The sequence below is a fragment of the Gekko japonicus genome, unplaced genomic scaffold (assembly GCF_001447785.1).
Source record: "Gekko japonicus isolate JY-2015 unplaced genomic scaffold, Gekko_japonicus_V1.1 scaffold83, whole genome shotgun sequence".
NCBI classification, from domain to species: domain Eukaryota; kingdom Metazoa; phylum Chordata; class Lepidosauria; order Squamata; family Gekkonidae; genus Gekko; species Gekko japonicus.
This window is the reverse complement of record NW_015168655.1, coordinates 9,391-27,704: the sequence shown is the minus strand read 5'-3', so window position 1 is coordinate 27,704 and position 18,314 is coordinate 9,391. Positions and strand designations below refer to the sequence as shown.

The following is an 18,314-nucleotide window of genomic DNA, read 5'->3' as shown; positions in this document are numbered from 1 at the left end:
AGGGTGCCTAGGGAAGACAGTTTAAACTGCCTTCCCTCCCAAGGTTGGCTTCCCTAGGCTCCCTGTGGCTGCAGGGTGCCTGGGGAAGCTAAGGGAAGGCAGACAGAGCAGGGAGGCATTTAAAGATGCCTCCCTGATCTTTCTTCCCTTCCCCAACCAGCGGACTGCGGAAAGCCAGCTTGGGAAAAGGAGGGGAAGGGAGAGCTGGTCAATTTCAGTCCACTGAAGCTGACCATTACCTTCCCTCCCTGATTCGGGGCTGGGCACCTGAAAAAAAAGTCAAATAAGATCGGGTTTTATTCGGGAACATCTTATCGGCAGCCAGATCAGATCTGAGAATCTGATTCGTCTGAACAAATACCCGAAGAATACCGATAAGCAATGTTCCCTCTAAGCTGTGGAGCCTTGTGAACAAAAATTCTAGTTTGTGAGCTACTGGCATTAAAGTTGTGAGTGAGCGTTTTGGCTACTGCATAAATTAGTTTGCTCCGGAGCTAAGACAAAAATGTGTGAGCCGGAGGCTAAAAAACTGTGAGCTAGCTCACACTAACTCAGCTTAGAGGGAACACTGCTGATAAGGTATTTCTCAGGTATGTTTTCCATTCAGCAAAGCTGAATGCATACCCCTAGTATAAATGCTAATAAAGGTCTGTTGTGAAGGAAAATGCTAGTTCTACTTCATGAGAGCATAGTAAAATACTTATCACATAAAGGTGATTTGATAGAATATACTATTGACTGTGCCATATCAGAAGATTAATCAGACCAGTATTAGAAACATACTGGCAAGGGGCTTGGTACAATCATATAAGTTCATGTCACGTTTTAAGAGAGTCCCAGGATCTTTTTTTTTTTTTTTTTAAAAGATCATTTCAAAACTGACATCTCTGTTTTCTTGTAACTTTGAGCTATTTAACATATGAAGAATGTCCTGTCAATCGTTTTGTGTAGAAAACTGCTTGTATAGTATCACAGGTGACAATCATTGCAGGTATGTGCTGCAGGAACCTACCAGTTGGGGCTTTCCTTCAGTGAATAAGTTAAAACAGGCATATACAGTTACCACATGTGACAGTGCACATGTGAGCCGCCCTGAGCCTGTCCACGGGGAGGGCAGGATATAAATCTAATAAAATAAATAAATAAATAATTGCAGATTCCTGCACTGGGGTATTGGAAATGTGTCTACTCGGTTGTCAATACCATCAAATGAAATACAAAGCAGGAAGATGCTACCGCTGCCTGCACAGTAATAATGAGGCAGGTTGGGAGAAGAAGAATTGAGAGTTAGTATATCTGTGTGTAACTTATAGCTGCTTAAACTACTAGCTGCACCACTGCAAACAAGCATCATATGCAGGTACTGTAAATTTAGGAAAATCAGAAGCACACTATCTGGAGTTTCATCAAAGGTCTTAAGAACATAAGAGAAGCCAATATTGGATCAGGGCAATGGCTCATCTAGTCCAACACTGTCACACAGTGGCCAAAAATACCAGGTGCCATCAGGAGGTCCATCAGTGGGGCCAGGACACTAGAAGCCCCCCCACTGTTGCCCCCCCCCCAAGCACCAAGAATACAGAGCATCACTTGCCCCAGACTGAGAGTTCCTATCGATACCTTGTAGCTAATAGCCACTGACAGACCTCTTAGGGTTGAAAAAGCTGAAATGTGCCTTCTGTAGGTGGTGGTGGTGGAAATTGCCATGAAGTCACAGCTGACTTATGGCGACCCCATAGGGTTTTCAAGGCAAGATACGTTCAGAGGTGGTTTGCTGTTTCTGTGTCACACTCCAGTATTCCTCAGAGGTCTCCCATCCGAATACTAGCCAGGGCCAACCCTGCTTAGCTTCCAAGCTCTGTCAAGATAGGGCTAGCCTGGCCCATCCAGGTCAGGACGCCTTCTGTAGCTGGCTAATAGCAAACCATCATTTTGTATTGTTTACCTGTGTTATATCGTCTTTTGACTTGACAGACCCAGGCTTAGATTCCCATGCTATTTATATCTGTGTAGTCCCATTAATTTCAGCTGTACTCTGTTAAAACAGATTACAACAATGAAAGTGGTTTATGACTTCATAGTGAAGGGACTGTAAAAGTTGAACATTTGTACTCGGGAAAAAAGTGCTGAGATGTATATTGCAAAATATTGGAGAGAAATGGTTAACTTAGTGTCGATTATAACTTGAAAGTATTTTTTGTGTGTGTTCAAAATAACAGTTTACCTGAAAATTGGGACGGGGCGCTTTCATCCAAACAATTTTCTATTCCTTTTCAGGTTCTTTTCTTTAGCATTTTTCCCTTTTCGGCTTCTCATTTTCATAATTCCTTAAATAGGTTTCAGCCCTGCCGTACTCTGTGGTACCTTTATTCCCCTTTCTCCTGCTTTGAATTTATAGAATGAATTGATCCTTCATTCTTGCTCTCTTTCCTATTTTTTTTAAGTAGTAGGTCTTAGTTTTCTTCTTTTTCTGTGTAGATTTTCTTGATAGCTGCCGGGCTAGTACCCTGTTAGCAGAGTTAGATGATGATGAGGATCTACCTGAGCCAGATGAAGAAGATGACGAAAACGAAGATGACAATCAAGAAGATCAAGAATATGAGGAAGTTATGGTACTGTGTATATCTGTTCTTATGTTTAGGGAAGACAGAATTGTGTTAAACTCTGGTTTTGCTGCCACCCAGAGCCATATAAGAAACTTTTTTTACCCTTCTGAAGTTGCAGAACAAGTTGCTTACCTTAAACCAGTGTATTCATTCACTGTAGATGTGCACAGTTTTCCTATTTAAACTAATCTTACTTACTTATTCTTTATTCTTATTACAAATATTATACTTTGTATGCTAGATGTGAATTTGCAAATTGGGTTAGCAAATGAGTTTGTGTTCCCTTTGTACTTCAGTTTAGGAGAACACTGATAGCTTTAAATTGCACAGATTGTGAAAATACGTTGTAGTGCAATACATGGCCTAGTCCCATGCTTCCCTTCCCCCTCCATATTATCAGTAATCAGTAGGAGGTCTGTAGGCCATATTCAGCCTTTTAAGGGTCTTTTCAAAGTGGTTGCAGCTCAGTGCTGCTGCCATGTGAGAAGTCCTCTGCAGGCAACAGAAAAGCCTTGGAGTATTGTGTAATGTAGATCCCAGCTTAGGTATAAGTGTCTTGTTTTCATCCAGATCCTATGCAGTGTTCCCTCTAAGTTGAGTTAGTGTGAGCTAGCTCACAGTTTTTTAGCCTCCGGCTCACATATTTGTCTTAGCTCAGGAAGCATGGCTCCAGAGCAAACTAATTTATGCAGTAGCCAAATCGCTCACTCACAACTTTAATTCCAGTAGCTCACAAAGTAGAATTTTTGCTCACAAGACTCCACAGCTTAGAGGGGGCATTGACGGAGTAAGCAGTACTAATTCTCCAGTGTGATAGTTTCAAAGCAGCATTAATTAAGCCTCCTGTTAAATAGCGCAAAAAGAGCTATCTGGGTTTTGAAAGTGTAGATGAGCAGTGAATGAAATGATGGGCAGGTGATAACAGATATAACCTGTTTTGCCTTGGTTTCAGTATATGGTCTTATGATGGTTTACTTTTCTGCAGGTCCAGCTTGAATACCATATAATTTGTGATTTGTTAAAAAAATTAAGCGTATATTTTATTTCTGCATGATAATTTAATAGGAAGAAGAGGAGTATGAAACAAAAGGTGGACGTAGAAGAACATGGGATGATGATTATGTTTTGAAACGTCAGTTTTCTGCTTTAGTACCTGCCTTTGATCCTAGACCAGGACGTACTAACGTCCAACAGACAACAGATCTTGAAATCCCTCCCCCAGGTATATTGAAGAAAGGAAGGAGTTGAGCATGTGTGGGTGTGTGTACATATGTTAGCATGTCAGAAAAACAAGAGGAAAAGGAACCAGACTGGGGCGGGGGGGGGGGGGGGCGGGGCCCCTAAGGATTCTGAAAGTTTACTTCAGGTACAAGATCAGCTTGTCTGATGTGCTTCTTTCCTTCCTGAGGCCTGTGGCTATGTTGGGGGGGGGGGCTCTTGAAATTCACGGTTTTCCCTCTTGTCTTGCTCCCTCCCTAGCAGGGTCTTTGGCTGTAGGGGGGAGGCAATCTGTCATCTAAGGAAAAATGTGAGAGAGTAGGGGGGCTGAGTTGGGAAATGGGATGATGCTGAAGAGTGGAAGGTAGAGTGAGTACAAGGATGATGGGGGGGGGAGACACCCCCCATACCTACTTAGTTTATCTGCATTTTTAGACGAGAAGTGTAATATTATTTGCATCTGGAAGATAGCTATCTATAAACAACTTTAATTTATGAGATTAATGGTATTAGGTATTTATTACTCATTTTTAACAAAATCACCATTGTTTTCAGGAACTCCTCATTCAGAGCTACTGGAAGAAGTTGAATGTACACCATCACCACGTTTAGCACTTACCTTGAAAGTTACAGGCCTTGGTACAACTCGTGAAGTAGAACTACCCTTAACAAATTTTCGATCAACGATCTTTTACTATGTACAAAAATTGCTACAGCTTTCCTGCAATGGCAGTGTGAAATCTGATAAACTTAGACGAATTTGGGAGCCAACATACACGTAAGAAATCTGAAATTTCTAAAAAGATTACTGTTTTAACATATACCAGAAGAACGGCTATTTATTAATGTCTTTGTGACCAGCAGTCCTCCAAATGCTGCAGCTGTGCCATCTCCATGTTTTTTTGAAAGAAGGTTGGGCAGCTGCAATGTTGAACAGGGATGGCTGAGCCTGCTTTGGCCGGGAGGGCAGGGTATAAATCAAATAAATAGTTTTTCCTGAATTCATCACTTTTTCCCTACCAACTTAACCAGTATTATGGATGGTATTAAAGAGTTCTGCTCTTGCAACACTTTCATTCTCCAAAAGGACTATCCTGAGAATCGGGGGACCATCTGAATTGGTGTGGATTATGGTATGCAGCTGGAGCAGAGAATCTGTGGAAATAGCAGATTGTGTGCAAGCAAAAGTTCTTCCTCTCATGCTAGCCTGTGTTTGGCTTCAGCCCTATACTCTTAGTCTTGGTTCAGATGTGATGTTAAACTATGGTTTCGGCTTGGCACTAGGTGTTAAAGCTTTGGACTCTCATTGAGGTGGAAGAGGGAGCATGCAAACCAAGCTCCCCCCAGGGTCATTTACATAATCTAAAACAAGGGTTAGTGTAAGCAGTGTTCTCTGTGTGGAAGAAAAAGTTCATATGACTCAGTAGGTAGAATTTGGCCCCAAATGGGTCTTTGATAGAAATGTATGAGTGCTTTTTATAGTTAGAACAACTTACATGCAAAACCAAAGACTTGCTGTACTAGTAGAAAAGAGTAAGAGTCCAGTAGCTCTTTAAAGACTAACAAACAAAATTTGTGGCAGGGTATGAGCTTTTGTGCAGCTGCGGTGGCTCAAGTGGTTAAGACGCTGAACTGCAGGCTGTGGAAGGTCGGTAGTTCAGCAGTTCGAGACCCAAGTTGCCGCATGACGGAGTGAGCTCCCGTCTCTAGTTCCACCTCTTTGCCAACCTAGCAGTTTGAAAGCAAGAAGTTGCAAGTAGATAAATAGGTACCACTTCAGTGGGAAGGTAATAGTGTTCCATGCGCCTTGGTGTTTAGTCATGCCGGCCACATGACCACGGAAACGTCTTTGGACAGCACTGGCTCGTCGGCTATGAAACGGAGATGAGCACTGCAACCCTAGAGTCGGATTCGACTGGCTTTCGAGCAAGGGAACCTTTACCTTTTGTGAGCTTTTGTGAATCAGAATATCTGAAGAACTGAGCAGTAACTCACGAACGCTCATATGCTGCCACAATTTTTGTTAGTGTTTAAGGTGCTACTGGACTCCTGCTCCTTTCTGATGGTACAGACAGACAAGGCTACCCATCTTGCTATACTAGCATATGGATTCTCAGAATGGTCTGTATAGTTGACTTAAAGTCCACTGTCAAGAATCATTGACTGATGACCAATTTGATGTGTGATTATAAAAATGCTACTTTATGTGGCATAACGTACAGGATGTGAACTCTAGATAAGCTTCCAAGCTCCATAGTACATAATATGCGCTTTGGAAGGGACTTACTCTGCTGTGCAGAGTTACTTTGAAGTATGTAAATAACTGATCTTTTTATGTTTTTAGGATTGTATACAGAGAAATGAAGGATTCTGATAAGGAGAAAGAGAATGGGAAAATGGTGAGACGTTTTAAGATTTGGTTGGCTTGAGGCAGATTGTTGTGCAATTTTGTGCACTTCAGTAAACAGCAGCTTTTGGTGAAAAGTACTGTAGTTTATTTATCGAAGATATGACAAAGAATGTTTGTAAATGCATGTTTCTAAAGAAATATGTGTAATGCATGTGAAATCTTGGAAACTTTACAATCAGGAAAGACCAACATTTGGTGGTTCCTGTTGTAGGGTTGCTGGTCAGTAGAGCATGTGGAACAGTACCTTGGCACTGATGAATTACCAAAGAATGACTTGATAACCTACCTGCAGAAGAATGCGGATTCAGCCTTTCTGCGCCACTGGAAATTAACCGGCACTAATAAAAGCATTAGGAAAAACAGAAATTGTTCCCAGCTCATAGCTGCATACAAGGTATATGTCCGCATCTAAAAGTATTGGTTTGGGGAGTGTCTGTGCTTCATTTTGCATTGTGATGGGGCCCTGACAGAGCAGTTTGATGTGTGACTAATGAAACTGCTTTCTGGATAAATATATCCATGTGCCACTCATATGTTTACCAGCTCCATTTCTCTTGTATGCTTCTTGATAAATGCATTTAAAAGCATTAGTACCTAACAGCATTCTAAGCATTAAATGGTTTGCATCCTACAGGCTATTTTTGTAATGACATTTTGTAAGCACGTTGTCATTTTAACCAAAAACATAGTATGTGTGATTAATTATACAGGATTTTTGTGAACATGGCTCAAAATCCAGCTTGAGCCAGGGAGCTATTTCTACGCTTCAGAACTCTGACATTCTGAGTTCAGGAAAAGAGCAACCTCAAGCCAAAGCTGGTAGTGGACAGAATTCCTGTGGAGTAGAGGATGTCCTGCAGTTGCTTCGCATTTTGTATATTGTTGCAAGTGATCCTTATTCCACTCGAACAGCTCAAGAAGGTCAGTGGAGTTTAACACATGTTCTCCTAAAAGGCTCTTGCAGAACTAACATGCAGTAAGATAACTCTGTTGTTGATTTCAGAAGGAGATGAACAGCTTCAGTTTAATTTTCCACCAGATGAATTCACAAGCAAAAAAATCACTACAAAAATCTTGCAGCAGATTGAGGTAATTTATCGAGTTCATTCTTGAGAGATTATTTTTAATGGCCTTTCAGCTTTATTGGAGATTATCTTGCTGTGGTCTTTTTTCTAAAAAGGTGTGAAGGTTTTTTTACTGTCTTTCATGTATACCTTTTCCACGTTTCATGTGCTGCTTCACAAACTAATTTTGAAACTTTCAGAGCTTTAAAAGCTGCTTACCAATGTTACCTATGTCACCATGTCACACTGTGCATCCTTGGAAATTAAAAAACAACAACACCCAAATCCATTTACCACCATGCAACACAGAGGAAGGGGCTGGTGGGTGGAAAAGGGCAAAAACCAAGTGAAAACATAGAGTTCAACAGTTTTAAAACGTGAACCTGCTTGGCAATAAGTCACTGAGATGCAAATCATAAAAACTAAAATCAGAATTGCCTTTTTTAAATAGCATGATTTATTTTAAGTTTTAACATTTCTTCGAAACAGTACCTTGCAAGAGCAAAACAGCAAAATTACAGTTCAGTGTTTGAGGCCTGTTATGCCACCTGAAGTAGTATCTGCTTTTTATTTAATTATGGCCATTCAGTTGCCAACATGCGTTTTAAAGAAGAGCATGAAAAGTGATTTCATGAGTTGCATCTGCAGACGTTCTCTTGATAAATAGCTGCTTTGTTATTCTATCTGGTTCTTTTGCTCCTCGGACTTCATTCGTTAAATTGCTTGTATATTAAATTACAGGAGCCATTGGCACTGGCAAGTGGAGCCTTACCAGACTGGTGTGAACAGATAACTAGCAAGTGCCCCTTCTTGATTCCATTTGAAACTAGACAGTTATATTTCACCTGCACAGCATTTGGGGCATCAAGGTAAGGAACTTGACAGGTTTAATAAAGTAAATTTATTTCTACATGGAAAAACTAATGCACAGTGGTTTGTTAATGCTATGCAGGCTAAGGGAAATGTATAGAAATGCAAATATTTGTTGCCAAAACATGTGAAATAAAGGAATGTTAGATCAATTAAAGAATATATATCTACCTCAAGTGTTGAGATTTATGGAAACAGTCTGCCTTGCATAGGTTGTCTAATCTGGTCCACATTTTCCAGAAGTGACAGAAACAGTGTTGTATAAAGAAATGAGAGGGCAACTACCATTCTACTAATGTGGGGTATTCTGATACATTTGGACACTCAAAATAATGAAAAACATACACTAAGAACAACTAGGATTAAATGCTGTGGTTTGTACAACTATCAACAATTTCAGTACATACAGAATTTGTGCTGGTTGTTGCATTGGTCCTGAGAAAAGAACCATAAAGTTTGGTGGGTTTTTTAATTAGACCAACTTCTGTTGCAAGCTCTGGAAACTTGTATCTTAGAAGCTGATTGATGCATTATGCCAGCACAAGTTTGCCTAATAAAGGTTTCACCAAATCAGTATCTCTGTTGGGAGCTCAGAAGCCATGTATCTGTTGTTACCAGAGCAATAGTGTGGCTACAGAATCGACGTGAGGCTACTGTGGAGCGGACACGAACTACAAGTACAGTGCGAAGAGATGATCCAGGAGAATTCAGAGTTGGGCGCCTTAAACATGAAAGAGTGAAAGTTCCACGTGGTGAATCCCTGATGGAGTGGGCAGAAAACGTCATGCAGATTCATGCGGACAGAAAGTCAGTTCTAGAGGTAAATGTTTTTTCTTTTTTAACTGCAATACAAAATGGCGACTCTCTGTCCACAGTTATACAATGAATATTATACAATAATAAATGTTACACAATTATTTTAGAACTATATTTATTATTTGAGTTCTAGATTTGAGTCCAGTAGTACCTTAGAGACCAACAAGAAATTTGGAGTTATAGGCCTTTGAGAGTCAAAGCTCCCCAAAAGCTTTATACCCCCAAAATCTTGTTGGCCTCTAAGGTGCTACTGGACTCCAGTCTAGCTGTTCTACTGAAGACCAACATGGCTACCCTATGAAACTATTATACAGTAGGCTCTACAGGGCTGTACACAAGTAATAAAAACCAGTAACTGCATGTACTGTTATGGTCTCTGGCTTGCAGGTTGAATTTTTGGGAGAAGAGGGAACAGGATTGGGACCCACCTTGGAGTTCTACGCACTGGTTGCAGCAGAATTCCAAAGGACAGATCTGGGAACATGGCTCTGTGATGATGATTTTCCAGATGATGAGTCGCGTCAGGTATAATTTATGTTTGCATTCAGGAAAAAAGCCAAGATAATTACTGCTGTTAACTCTCTTAAAAACCTAGCACATCTAAGTTCTCCTATTATTTCTTTTTTAAATAGGTTGACATTGGTGGTGGATTAAAACCACCTGGATACTATGTACAACGATCTTGTGGACTCTTCACTGCTCCATTCCCACAGGATAGTGATGAACTTGAAAGAATAACAAAACTTTTTCACTTCCTGGGGATTTTCTTAGCCAAATGCATCCAGGACAACAGACTGGTGGACTTGCCCATTTCTAAGCCTTTCTTTAAACTCATGTGCATGGGGGACATTAAAAGCAATATAAGTAAATTGATTTATGAGTCACGAGGTGACAGAGATTTGCACTGCACTGAAAGTCAGTCAGAGGCTTCTACGGAAGAGGGGCATGACTCTCTTTCAGTAGGAAGTTTTGAAGAAGATTCCAAATCTGAATTTATTCTTGATCCACCAAAACCTAAACCTCCAGCATGGTTTAATGGGATTTTAACCTGGGAGGACTTTGAATTGGTGAACCCTCACAGAGCAAGATTTTTAAAAGAAATTAAAGATCTTGCAATTAAGAGACGTCAAATATTAAGCAACAAAGGACTTTCAGAAGATGAAAAAAATACCAAATTGCAGGAACTCATGATGAAGAATCCATCAGGATCTGGACCTCCGCTGAGTATAGAAGATTTAGGGTAATGATATTCTTTTGTTGCTGTTACCTGCATGGTGATCTTGTGGGATAAGAAATTCGTATGCCCATTAAGAAAATGTTGCAATCAGCTTGGAAAATGTAAATCCACAGTAGTAGATTTTATAACATTTCCTGTGCTCTGATGATATTTCAGTTTGACCAGTAATGCTACAGGTTGATCTTAAACTACAGCTTTTTGAGATCCTTAATATGCACATTTGGTCTTTGTGCAGAGCTCTTTGCAGAGGTGCCCACATGTTAGAGATACAGTGATAAATCCTAAACTCATTTTGCCCTTGACTTGTAGACCTCATCCACTGTCAAAGTGAAATTGATTCCAAGATGTCTCTAAGATACAAGCTTCTGTATTGTTGTATCAAATGCAGAATTAAAGGGTAATCTGGATTTTTTAGAAAATCAGTTCAAGAACCACCATGGAAATAGTCTCAGATTCTGTGCAACTTTAGGCCTCGGACAAGGATGATTAGAGTGGAAAATAAAAGTTCATTCCAAAGTCATGCTTGTCATTTTGTGCCTTTCTCACATTCACTTCGTTGTTCTGTGGTTATTACTTTAATACTTTTAAGAAATTGGTACTGCCACTGTGTTATATCCCACCACCCCACTCAAGCTAAGAGAAGATACTTCCTTTGGAGGAACAGCCTCTTGCACTGAAGGAAATCTCCTTAGCATGCTTATCTGAGTAGAGTGATAGGATACAACCTAGTGAATTAATCACCTTTGGGATACTGCTACTCAGGATGTCATACAGGAACTGTGATATTCAAAATGTAATGACAGTTAACTGTTGATGGCAGTCTTTGAAGTTAGTATTGCAAGTATGGCCTTAGGGTAAAATCTGTTGCATAGCTTTCTATACTTATGACTTTGAGATTTTATCAAATAATTCAGAGGCAATGGAAAAGTGGCTTATTAAAAAGTTTGAGTTTAAGGCTGAGTCCCTGAAGCCATGCCGACACATTCAAGCTCTGTTCAGCATCCCCTCCTTTAATTCTAGCAGTTAAATTGCAAGGTTTTAAGCTAAGTTGTGTGTATTTTAATAATCTGTCTTCTTTAAAAGTGAATTTTAACTTGTATGTTTTTACATTAATACTTCTCTCTTCTTGCAGTCTGAATTTCCAGTTTTGCCCTTCATCCAGAGTGTATGGTTTTACAGCAGTGGATCTCAAGCCCGGTGGTGAAGATGAGGTATAGAAATAAATTGTAAAATGAGAGCGGGATAGTAATTTCATCCCTCTTTCAAATTCTTCTGTGCTATAATGTGAACACACTCTGACTACCAACATATGTTTTGTTGTAGTTGGTAACTATAGATAATGCGGAGGAGTATGTGGACCTGATGTTTGACTTCTGCATGCACACTGGTGTACGGAAGCAAATGGATGCTTTTAGAGGTAGGTAGCTGAAGGATTTTGGTTTGGGGTGGGACACAGTTCTCTGCTATCAAGGAAATACTGGTCAGTTAATTAAAAATGGAATGTTTCTGTCTGGGGGGGCATACAAACTACAAGGTAGGGAAGCCCTCCTTCTCCTTGTTGCATGCATCTATTTCTCCGTTTCCCATCTCTGGAATCGTGGCATGGTCAGTGAGGACATGAGAGTAGAAGCTGGACATGCTAGTGTGATTCTTCGGGAATGTTCCTGAAAGAGACTTGATCTCTCAACAACCCTTTCCTGATCAAACTTCCTCCCCCAAATTGTTGTTCATGAAGGCATCAGAGAGGATTAGTGCATCTTAGCTACTCATTGAATGTATTAAATATACTTTGAAGGATGTAAATAGCAAAAAGAACATACGAGGGATTAAAAGGCTTGCTTTTCTGAAGCAAACGACTGTGTTAGGATTAAGGATGGGCACAAAGCACAAAAATGCGTGGTTTGTGGGTAAACCACAAACCAGACCACGTACCTAGTTGTCTCACATAAGAACCAGACTGGGCTCATGCCTGAAACAGCTGAGCCATGGGGCAGCCTGCTCCTGTGGCTCAGCTGTTTAAAGGGGCTTTCTTGGGCAGCTAGCCCCAGGGGCTCCCAAAGATAGCCCCTTTAAACAGCTGAGTCGCAGGAGCAGGCTCAGCTGTTTTGAGGTTGAAACAGCTGAGCCGTGGGAGCAGGCTGCTCCCTCGGCTCAGTTTTTTTCGATCTTTTGGCAGCCTTTACAGGGATGTTTTGGTGGCTTTCACGGGGAGGAGAAAGCAGGAATTGCTCCCCATGAACACACAAGCCTCCACAAACTGCCTTAAAAGTTCATGGAGTTTCATGGCCATACTGTAGTTCATCACAAACAAAGGTTTGTGAGCCAGTTCGTGTCCATCCCTAGTTAAGATGCTGGACTAGAAAAGGCATCATGGAGGCATAAAAGCTTCAGGGATCCAGGTAACTGTCAGCATCTCCCAGCTAAGGTTTTCGGGTATCTGTAGGGTGATGATATGACGTGCCTTTTCACATACTTTTCCCAGAAGTCCTGTTGAACGCAGGATAATTACAGATCGGGAGATGAGAAGTATTTTCCTAGTGTTAACACAGCTTTTGTGTAACCCACAACTTTCAACTGTCCATTTGAGAGAGAATGAATGAAGAAAATAACATAGACCCCGGTCACACGGCAAAGTTGTTGCGGGAGAGGCACAGAAGGTGGGCGGATTATCCGGCCGCGATCACACCCCAACATCTGGGAAGTGGAGCGCACCCGTGGCTTACCGTCGACAATGCGCATTAAAAAACTAGTACCTCCAAGGTACTAGTAAACGTTTGCCACGGGCTGCCTCCAGATGCCCGTGGTGTGATCACGCCGGCACGCGGCATTCCCCTCCGGTCCCTCGTTTACCCGCCGGCGCCAAGGGAAGGACCCGTGGTGTGCCGCCGGCGTGTCTGATCGTGTAATCGCGAATCAATCTGCGCCGGGGCAATTAGCCATGCCTCCCCCCCGCGATATCCGGCCCTTGTGACCGGGGCCATAGTATAGTAGTTTTCTACCTTTTCCAGAAATGATCAGTCTGCCCAAATCTATTGTGTACTCTTCTAGCTGTGTTGTATTGGATTTATTTTTGACCCCAGAATTGCTCAGCTGCCAGTGAACAGTTTATTATTCATATTTGTATTCCATTCTTTGTCTAATAAGAAGCCTGGAGTAGTGTGGTTTTATTTTGTCATTGCATTAGGTGAGTGAATTAGGTTAGCGTGAGATGTGGAAACTTGCTGAATGTCCACAGTTTGTTTAACAACTGAATAATAATTTTTGTTTGCTAGTCCGTTCCAACACTACACAGTGTATTGTGCTGGCTCACCAAGTGAATTCACTCATTCTGCTGCTGCTGCTGGGAGCTTTTCCGTATATGCTTCATATATTGCATCAATAAGAAATCAAAAGTAGCCTGTTGTCTGAAATCAGAAGGTATAACCCCTACATTAGACGACCCATCCTCTAGAGCAGTGGTTCTCAACCTTCCTAATGCTGTGACCATTTAATACAGTTCCTCATGTTTTTGTTGCTGTTCTTGTTGCTATCATAAGACCATCGAAAATTTGTGTTTTCCAATGGTCTTAGGCGACCCCTGTGAAAGGGTCATTCGACCACCAAAGGGGTTGAGAACCGCTGCTCTAGAGGATGATATAGGGAAGCAATCTGAGCTTTCTAGGAATAATTTTCCAATGTAACTTTGTCCTCAGCTAATTTGGTGTTACAATTCTTTTTTAATCTCAAGATGGCTTTAACAGAGTCTTTCCAATGGAAAAGCTGAGTTCCTTCAGCCATGAAGAAGTTCAGATGATTCTTTGTGGAAATCAGTCACCATCCTGGGCAGCTGAAGATATAATTAATTACACAGAACCTAAACTTGGCTACACTCGAGACAGGTATATTTCTAATAGATAAAAGTTTAGCGGTATTATACCTCTACTACATCCATCCCACGGTCTTATAAAATGATGGGTGGTTGACACTGAAAGAGTACATTGTTTGAAAAAAATGTGGAGAAAGCATATCTGATGCAATGGTATCTGTTATGATTGTGAGAGATTACATGTGTCATAATTCAAAGCAAACAGTTGTGTGGTGGGACTGCTGCTTTCTAAATAAATGGGAGGACAGGGAAACAGACGAAAGTATTAAGGAGATTAAGACAGACTTGCCAGTGTAGATAATGTCAACACACGGATATTTATTTATTGAAACATTTGTATCCTTGTGGTTCAAGGCAGCTTACAGTACTAGTTAAAAACATTTTCCGTTTAAAATCAAAAATTAAACAGACCCCAAATCTCCCCGTCCCCCTATCAGTGGTTCTTCACTTTTGCATTGTTTGCCTTTTATAAATGTTGCATGTGACATTGTCTTCTCCGTGGGTGACAGGCAAGTATAGTCTCTCATTTGAGGTAATGCTTGCACATCACCTTGTATGGTCAGATATTCGTATTATGAATTCTCAGTCTTCATTATGAAACCACTTGGGCTGAAGACTTCCTGTGAGCAGGTTTTCCCACATCTGCCACAGTGACAAAAATGAAGGTATGGAGGAGGTGCCAGCTGACTGACTCAGTATAGTGACTTATTTGAGGGTGCTGTCAGATGTTTTCTACTATAAAAGAACAGTGACCCCTCTGTATAGTGAATTTAAAAATCACTGTTGATCAGACCACTTAGTTTGGCCATTAGTTGTAATAGCAGTAAACAAATGGCTTGGAGTTTCTTCTCCAGCTAAGATCTCATAGAAAAATAATACAGGACTTGAAAATCAGGGTATTTGTAGTTGTGTTTGATCCACAGACAGGAAAACTGCTTTCCTTTATTTTGCCATGTTACTTGGGATTGCTGTACATTTTTACATTGAATACTAGCAGCATCCTACCCTGGGCTGGAGGAACTTCCTCCACCCTAAGGAGACTTGTTCCAACTTAAGCTGCTCTTCTGTTGGACTGATGCCTAGTTGAGTATACTTCCATTCCACAATCATTCTTTCTTTTTGAGCTCAAATCACAACAAGGACAGGTCACACAGGAGTATTAATATACATACTTAGAAATCAGGTCACACAATGTTCTGAGTGCTGTGAGAATAGAGTTGAGACCAAGGTTTGTTTCTGTGGTGTGCCCCACGTAGAGAAACCTACAGTAGCACAGTGTGGACTGGCTTTCAGATGACCTGAATCCTAGTGTTACGTTTGGTCCTAAGTTGAAACCAGCCCTTTCTTTTCATAGTCTGTTTTGGAACAGGGAAAAGGAACAAGTTGGCTTTGATCACACAAACAAGGAAGCAAATAAACTTATTTCATTCCAGCATATTAGAGGCAAATAGGAGAAGTGATTTGTTTTGCCATGTGATACTTGACAAAGATCTTATGTCTAAGCAACAAAACGAAAAAGTATGATAAAGAAGTGTTTTTAGGTTTGATTGCTACTTTTTGTTGAGGCCAACCATCTTGGAATGTTATGTATTAAAGCCATTTGTTCAGTTTCCAGATCATTATGGATCGGTTGTGATAACACATCTATTGCTTGCTGTACAATTTCTGAAGCAGGTGCTTGCAGTTTATTAGATACCACAGTCCAGCATAATGAATAGTAGACAGGTGAATAACCACTGTAATATGCAGAACTATTGCATTCCTTTTACCAATTAAAACATAATCAGATACTTGCTCATAGAGTAGTTCAGAGCTGATCAGATTATGCAGTAAGAAGAGTTAACATCTGTATGGGTGTAATATTTGGCTGTTTTCATTTTAGCCCTGGATTCCTGAGATTTGTAAGAGTTTTGTGTGGTATGTCTTCGGATGAAAGAAAAGCATTGCTGAAGTTCACAACTGAGTGTTCAACACTTCCCCCTGGAGGTCTGGCTAACCTTCACCCCCGTCTTACTGTTGTACGCAAGGTATGGACATTCCTTAAGATCTTGCAATCAAAGCTGCTTGGTCAAGTAGAGTCTGCATAATTGTAATGTCCTCAGGAAGACTTGGCGTGTAGAATAGAGTCACTCTGTTCACTCAGCACTGATCCAAAAAACTGTTTTTATTCCACAAGGGGACTTTGCCTTTGATGACAATCTCTACAGATCCTGTTCTTTTTAATGGCTTGGCCTGGAAACCCTTGTTACGTGCATGATGAAATCTTCTCCACCAGAATAGGTTCCATGTAGACAGCTACCACTTGGTGACCACTTTAATGTCACCTTCTGTGTGCATGCGCACGTGCACACATGTGTGTGTGTTCGTTTATGAAATTTCTGTGCTGTGATTCCAGGGAACCCGGCCAAGGAGTTTCATAGATCCAGTTCTAAATAATTATTTGTTGTTGCAGAAAGTCTTAGGATTGTTCTTTTGGAATGGTTCTTTAGAATATTCAAATGTAATGGAAGCATGTTGCATACTCCCTGCTCTCTTAAAGAAGTACCTTGTGGATTATTTTTGCAGGTTGATGCTACGGATGCAAGTTACCCATCTGTGAATACCTGTGTGCATTACCTTAAGTTGCCTGAATATTCCTCTGAAGAAATTATGCGAGAACGCTTGCTAGCTGCTACCATGGAGAAAGGCTTCCATCTCAACTGAGTTGATATGCAACTTGGAATATCACAACCTGGTTTTTGAGTTGATAACTAGTGAAGCCTCTTGTGTTTTATGTGCAGAAAATACAATCTCCACGCTGTGTGCTCTGACTGAGACTTGCCTTTTCCCCCCATCCATGAGGCTTTGGAAACACGTGGAATAATTTTGTTAGCTGCTAATGACAAAACAAATCCCAGTGAAATTACACATCCAGCAAGGAAAAAAAAGGTGAGAACACTGTGTATTGCTTCAAGGGCTTGCACAATCGGAAGCTGAAGCAAGCATTTGACTGTTCCAAAGAGCAGATCTGCAGATTTTTCAGTGTTCGCTGATATAAGATTTTTAACAGTGTATTTGTGTAAAGTTTAGCGTTTGATACCCAGTACACTACAGTTGCCATCACTGATCCCTATTTGCTGGCTTTAAGCTAACTTGTCAGAAATCTGCTTCCTTAAAACTTAGTCATTGGGCATCTCAAGCTTTCGTTTTTTCCTTTAATGGTGCCTGCACTATGGAGTATGTAGTTTTGGGGAGGGGGGAGGGTTGCATATAATCATGCACAACCTTTTATTATTATAACCAGTGGGAATATGTTTTGATTTCTAAATGCCCTGCTATAAAGATCAAATCCTTACATGTGTGCGTGTGTGTGCGAGTGTGTGGTGTGCGCGCAGCTCAACAATAAAGCTTTTAAGAGACACTGGTCCCTGGTGCAAGGCACACTTTAAAGTAAGTTTTACTTTGGGTTGTACTTTCTTTGTATATTAAAAACATTTATTTAACTTGTTGCAGTTTGAAGTTTAAAAAAGATTTCCAATGTGTATGCTCAACAATAATCATTAAAATGTTTGCAGCGTACAGAATCAGTCTCTTAACTTTTTACCATTTTTTCTGTTGGGTTAGGATGCTGAATAGTGCCCTCAGTTCTTTTGTTTCATTAGCTTAAATGTTTTAAACTTGGTATTGCACTACACAACCCTGCTTCCAAACTCTCCTATAAATTACAAAATTATGTCCAAATACCTAAATTATGTCAGGCATGTATGAGATCTTCTTCGTGGTCTCTGTGCATCACACCTCTGGGATATAGTGCACCTGCACCGACCTCAATTGGTTCCTCTTGAAAAGCAAAAAGGATTTTCGCGCCGGCCCCACTGTGCATGACTAAGGGAGGGGCACAACAGTTCTCTTCCCGCCAGTTCTCTTCTGACTGCCGCAATGGTAGGATCTTCTCCGCTTCGGTCGGTAAAAATTTGGGCTTTGAGGCCTATTCCTCTTTTTTCTTCGAAGTTTCTTCATTTTCTTCTTGTTTGTTTGACATCGGTGAAAGCGCTAACTCCAAAAGTGCAACACGAAGTCTGGCAGCTCTGTTCTTCCTCATCTGCTTCAAGAACTTTGCGCAATGAGCACAAGAGTCCACTCGGTGCAATTCCCTGAGGCACAAAAGACAAAGCAACTGTTCGTCTGGGGGGGGGATTTTGCTACTGCACTTAAGGCACCGTTTAAAGAAACCCCACCTCTTGGCCAT

At 40.9% G+C, this 18,314-nt stretch overlaps 1 protein-coding gene across 9 annotated transcripts in view; it reads left to right on the top strand.

Moving 5' to 3' along the window:
* Positions 1–17,638, top strand: part of HECTD1 (HECT domain containing E3 ubiquitin protein ligase 1) — a 66,863-nt gene extending 49,225 nt beyond the window's left edge. For 8 of the 9 annotated variants that reach the window (XM_015415200.1, XM_015415195.1, XM_015415193.1 and 5 more), the window contains 16 exons: positions 2,479–2,612; positions 3,672–3,828; positions 4,380–4,602; positions 6,169–6,223; positions 6,446–6,628; positions 6,945–7,155; positions 7,238–7,323; positions 8,040–8,167; positions 8,787–8,988; positions 9,372–9,509; positions 9,617–10,224; positions 11,354–11,432; positions 11,545–11,638; positions 13,949–14,099; positions 15,969–16,113; positions 16,652–17,638. In XM_015415200.1, the coding sequence (XP_015270686.1) occupies positions 2,479–2,612; positions 3,672–3,828; positions 4,380–4,602; positions 6,169–6,223; positions 6,446–6,628; positions 6,945–7,155; positions 7,238–7,323; positions 8,040–8,167; positions 8,787–8,988; positions 9,372–9,509; positions 9,617–10,224; positions 11,354–11,432; positions 11,545–11,638; positions 13,949–14,099; positions 15,969–16,113; positions 16,652–16,789 (2,732 nt within the window). In that variant the 3' untranslated portion in view covers positions 16,790–17,638. The remainder of the gene's footprint in view (positions 1–2,478; positions 2,613–3,671; positions 3,829–4,379; positions 4,603–6,168; positions 6,224–6,445; positions 6,629–6,944; positions 7,156–7,237; positions 7,324–8,039; positions 8,168–8,786; positions 8,989–9,371; positions 9,510–9,616; positions 10,225–11,353; positions 11,433–11,544; positions 11,639–13,948; positions 14,100–15,968; positions 16,114–16,651) is intronic. The other variant, XM_015415197.1, reaches the window with a different exon arrangement.
* The last annotated feature ends 676 nt before the right edge of the window (positions 17,639–18,314 follow it).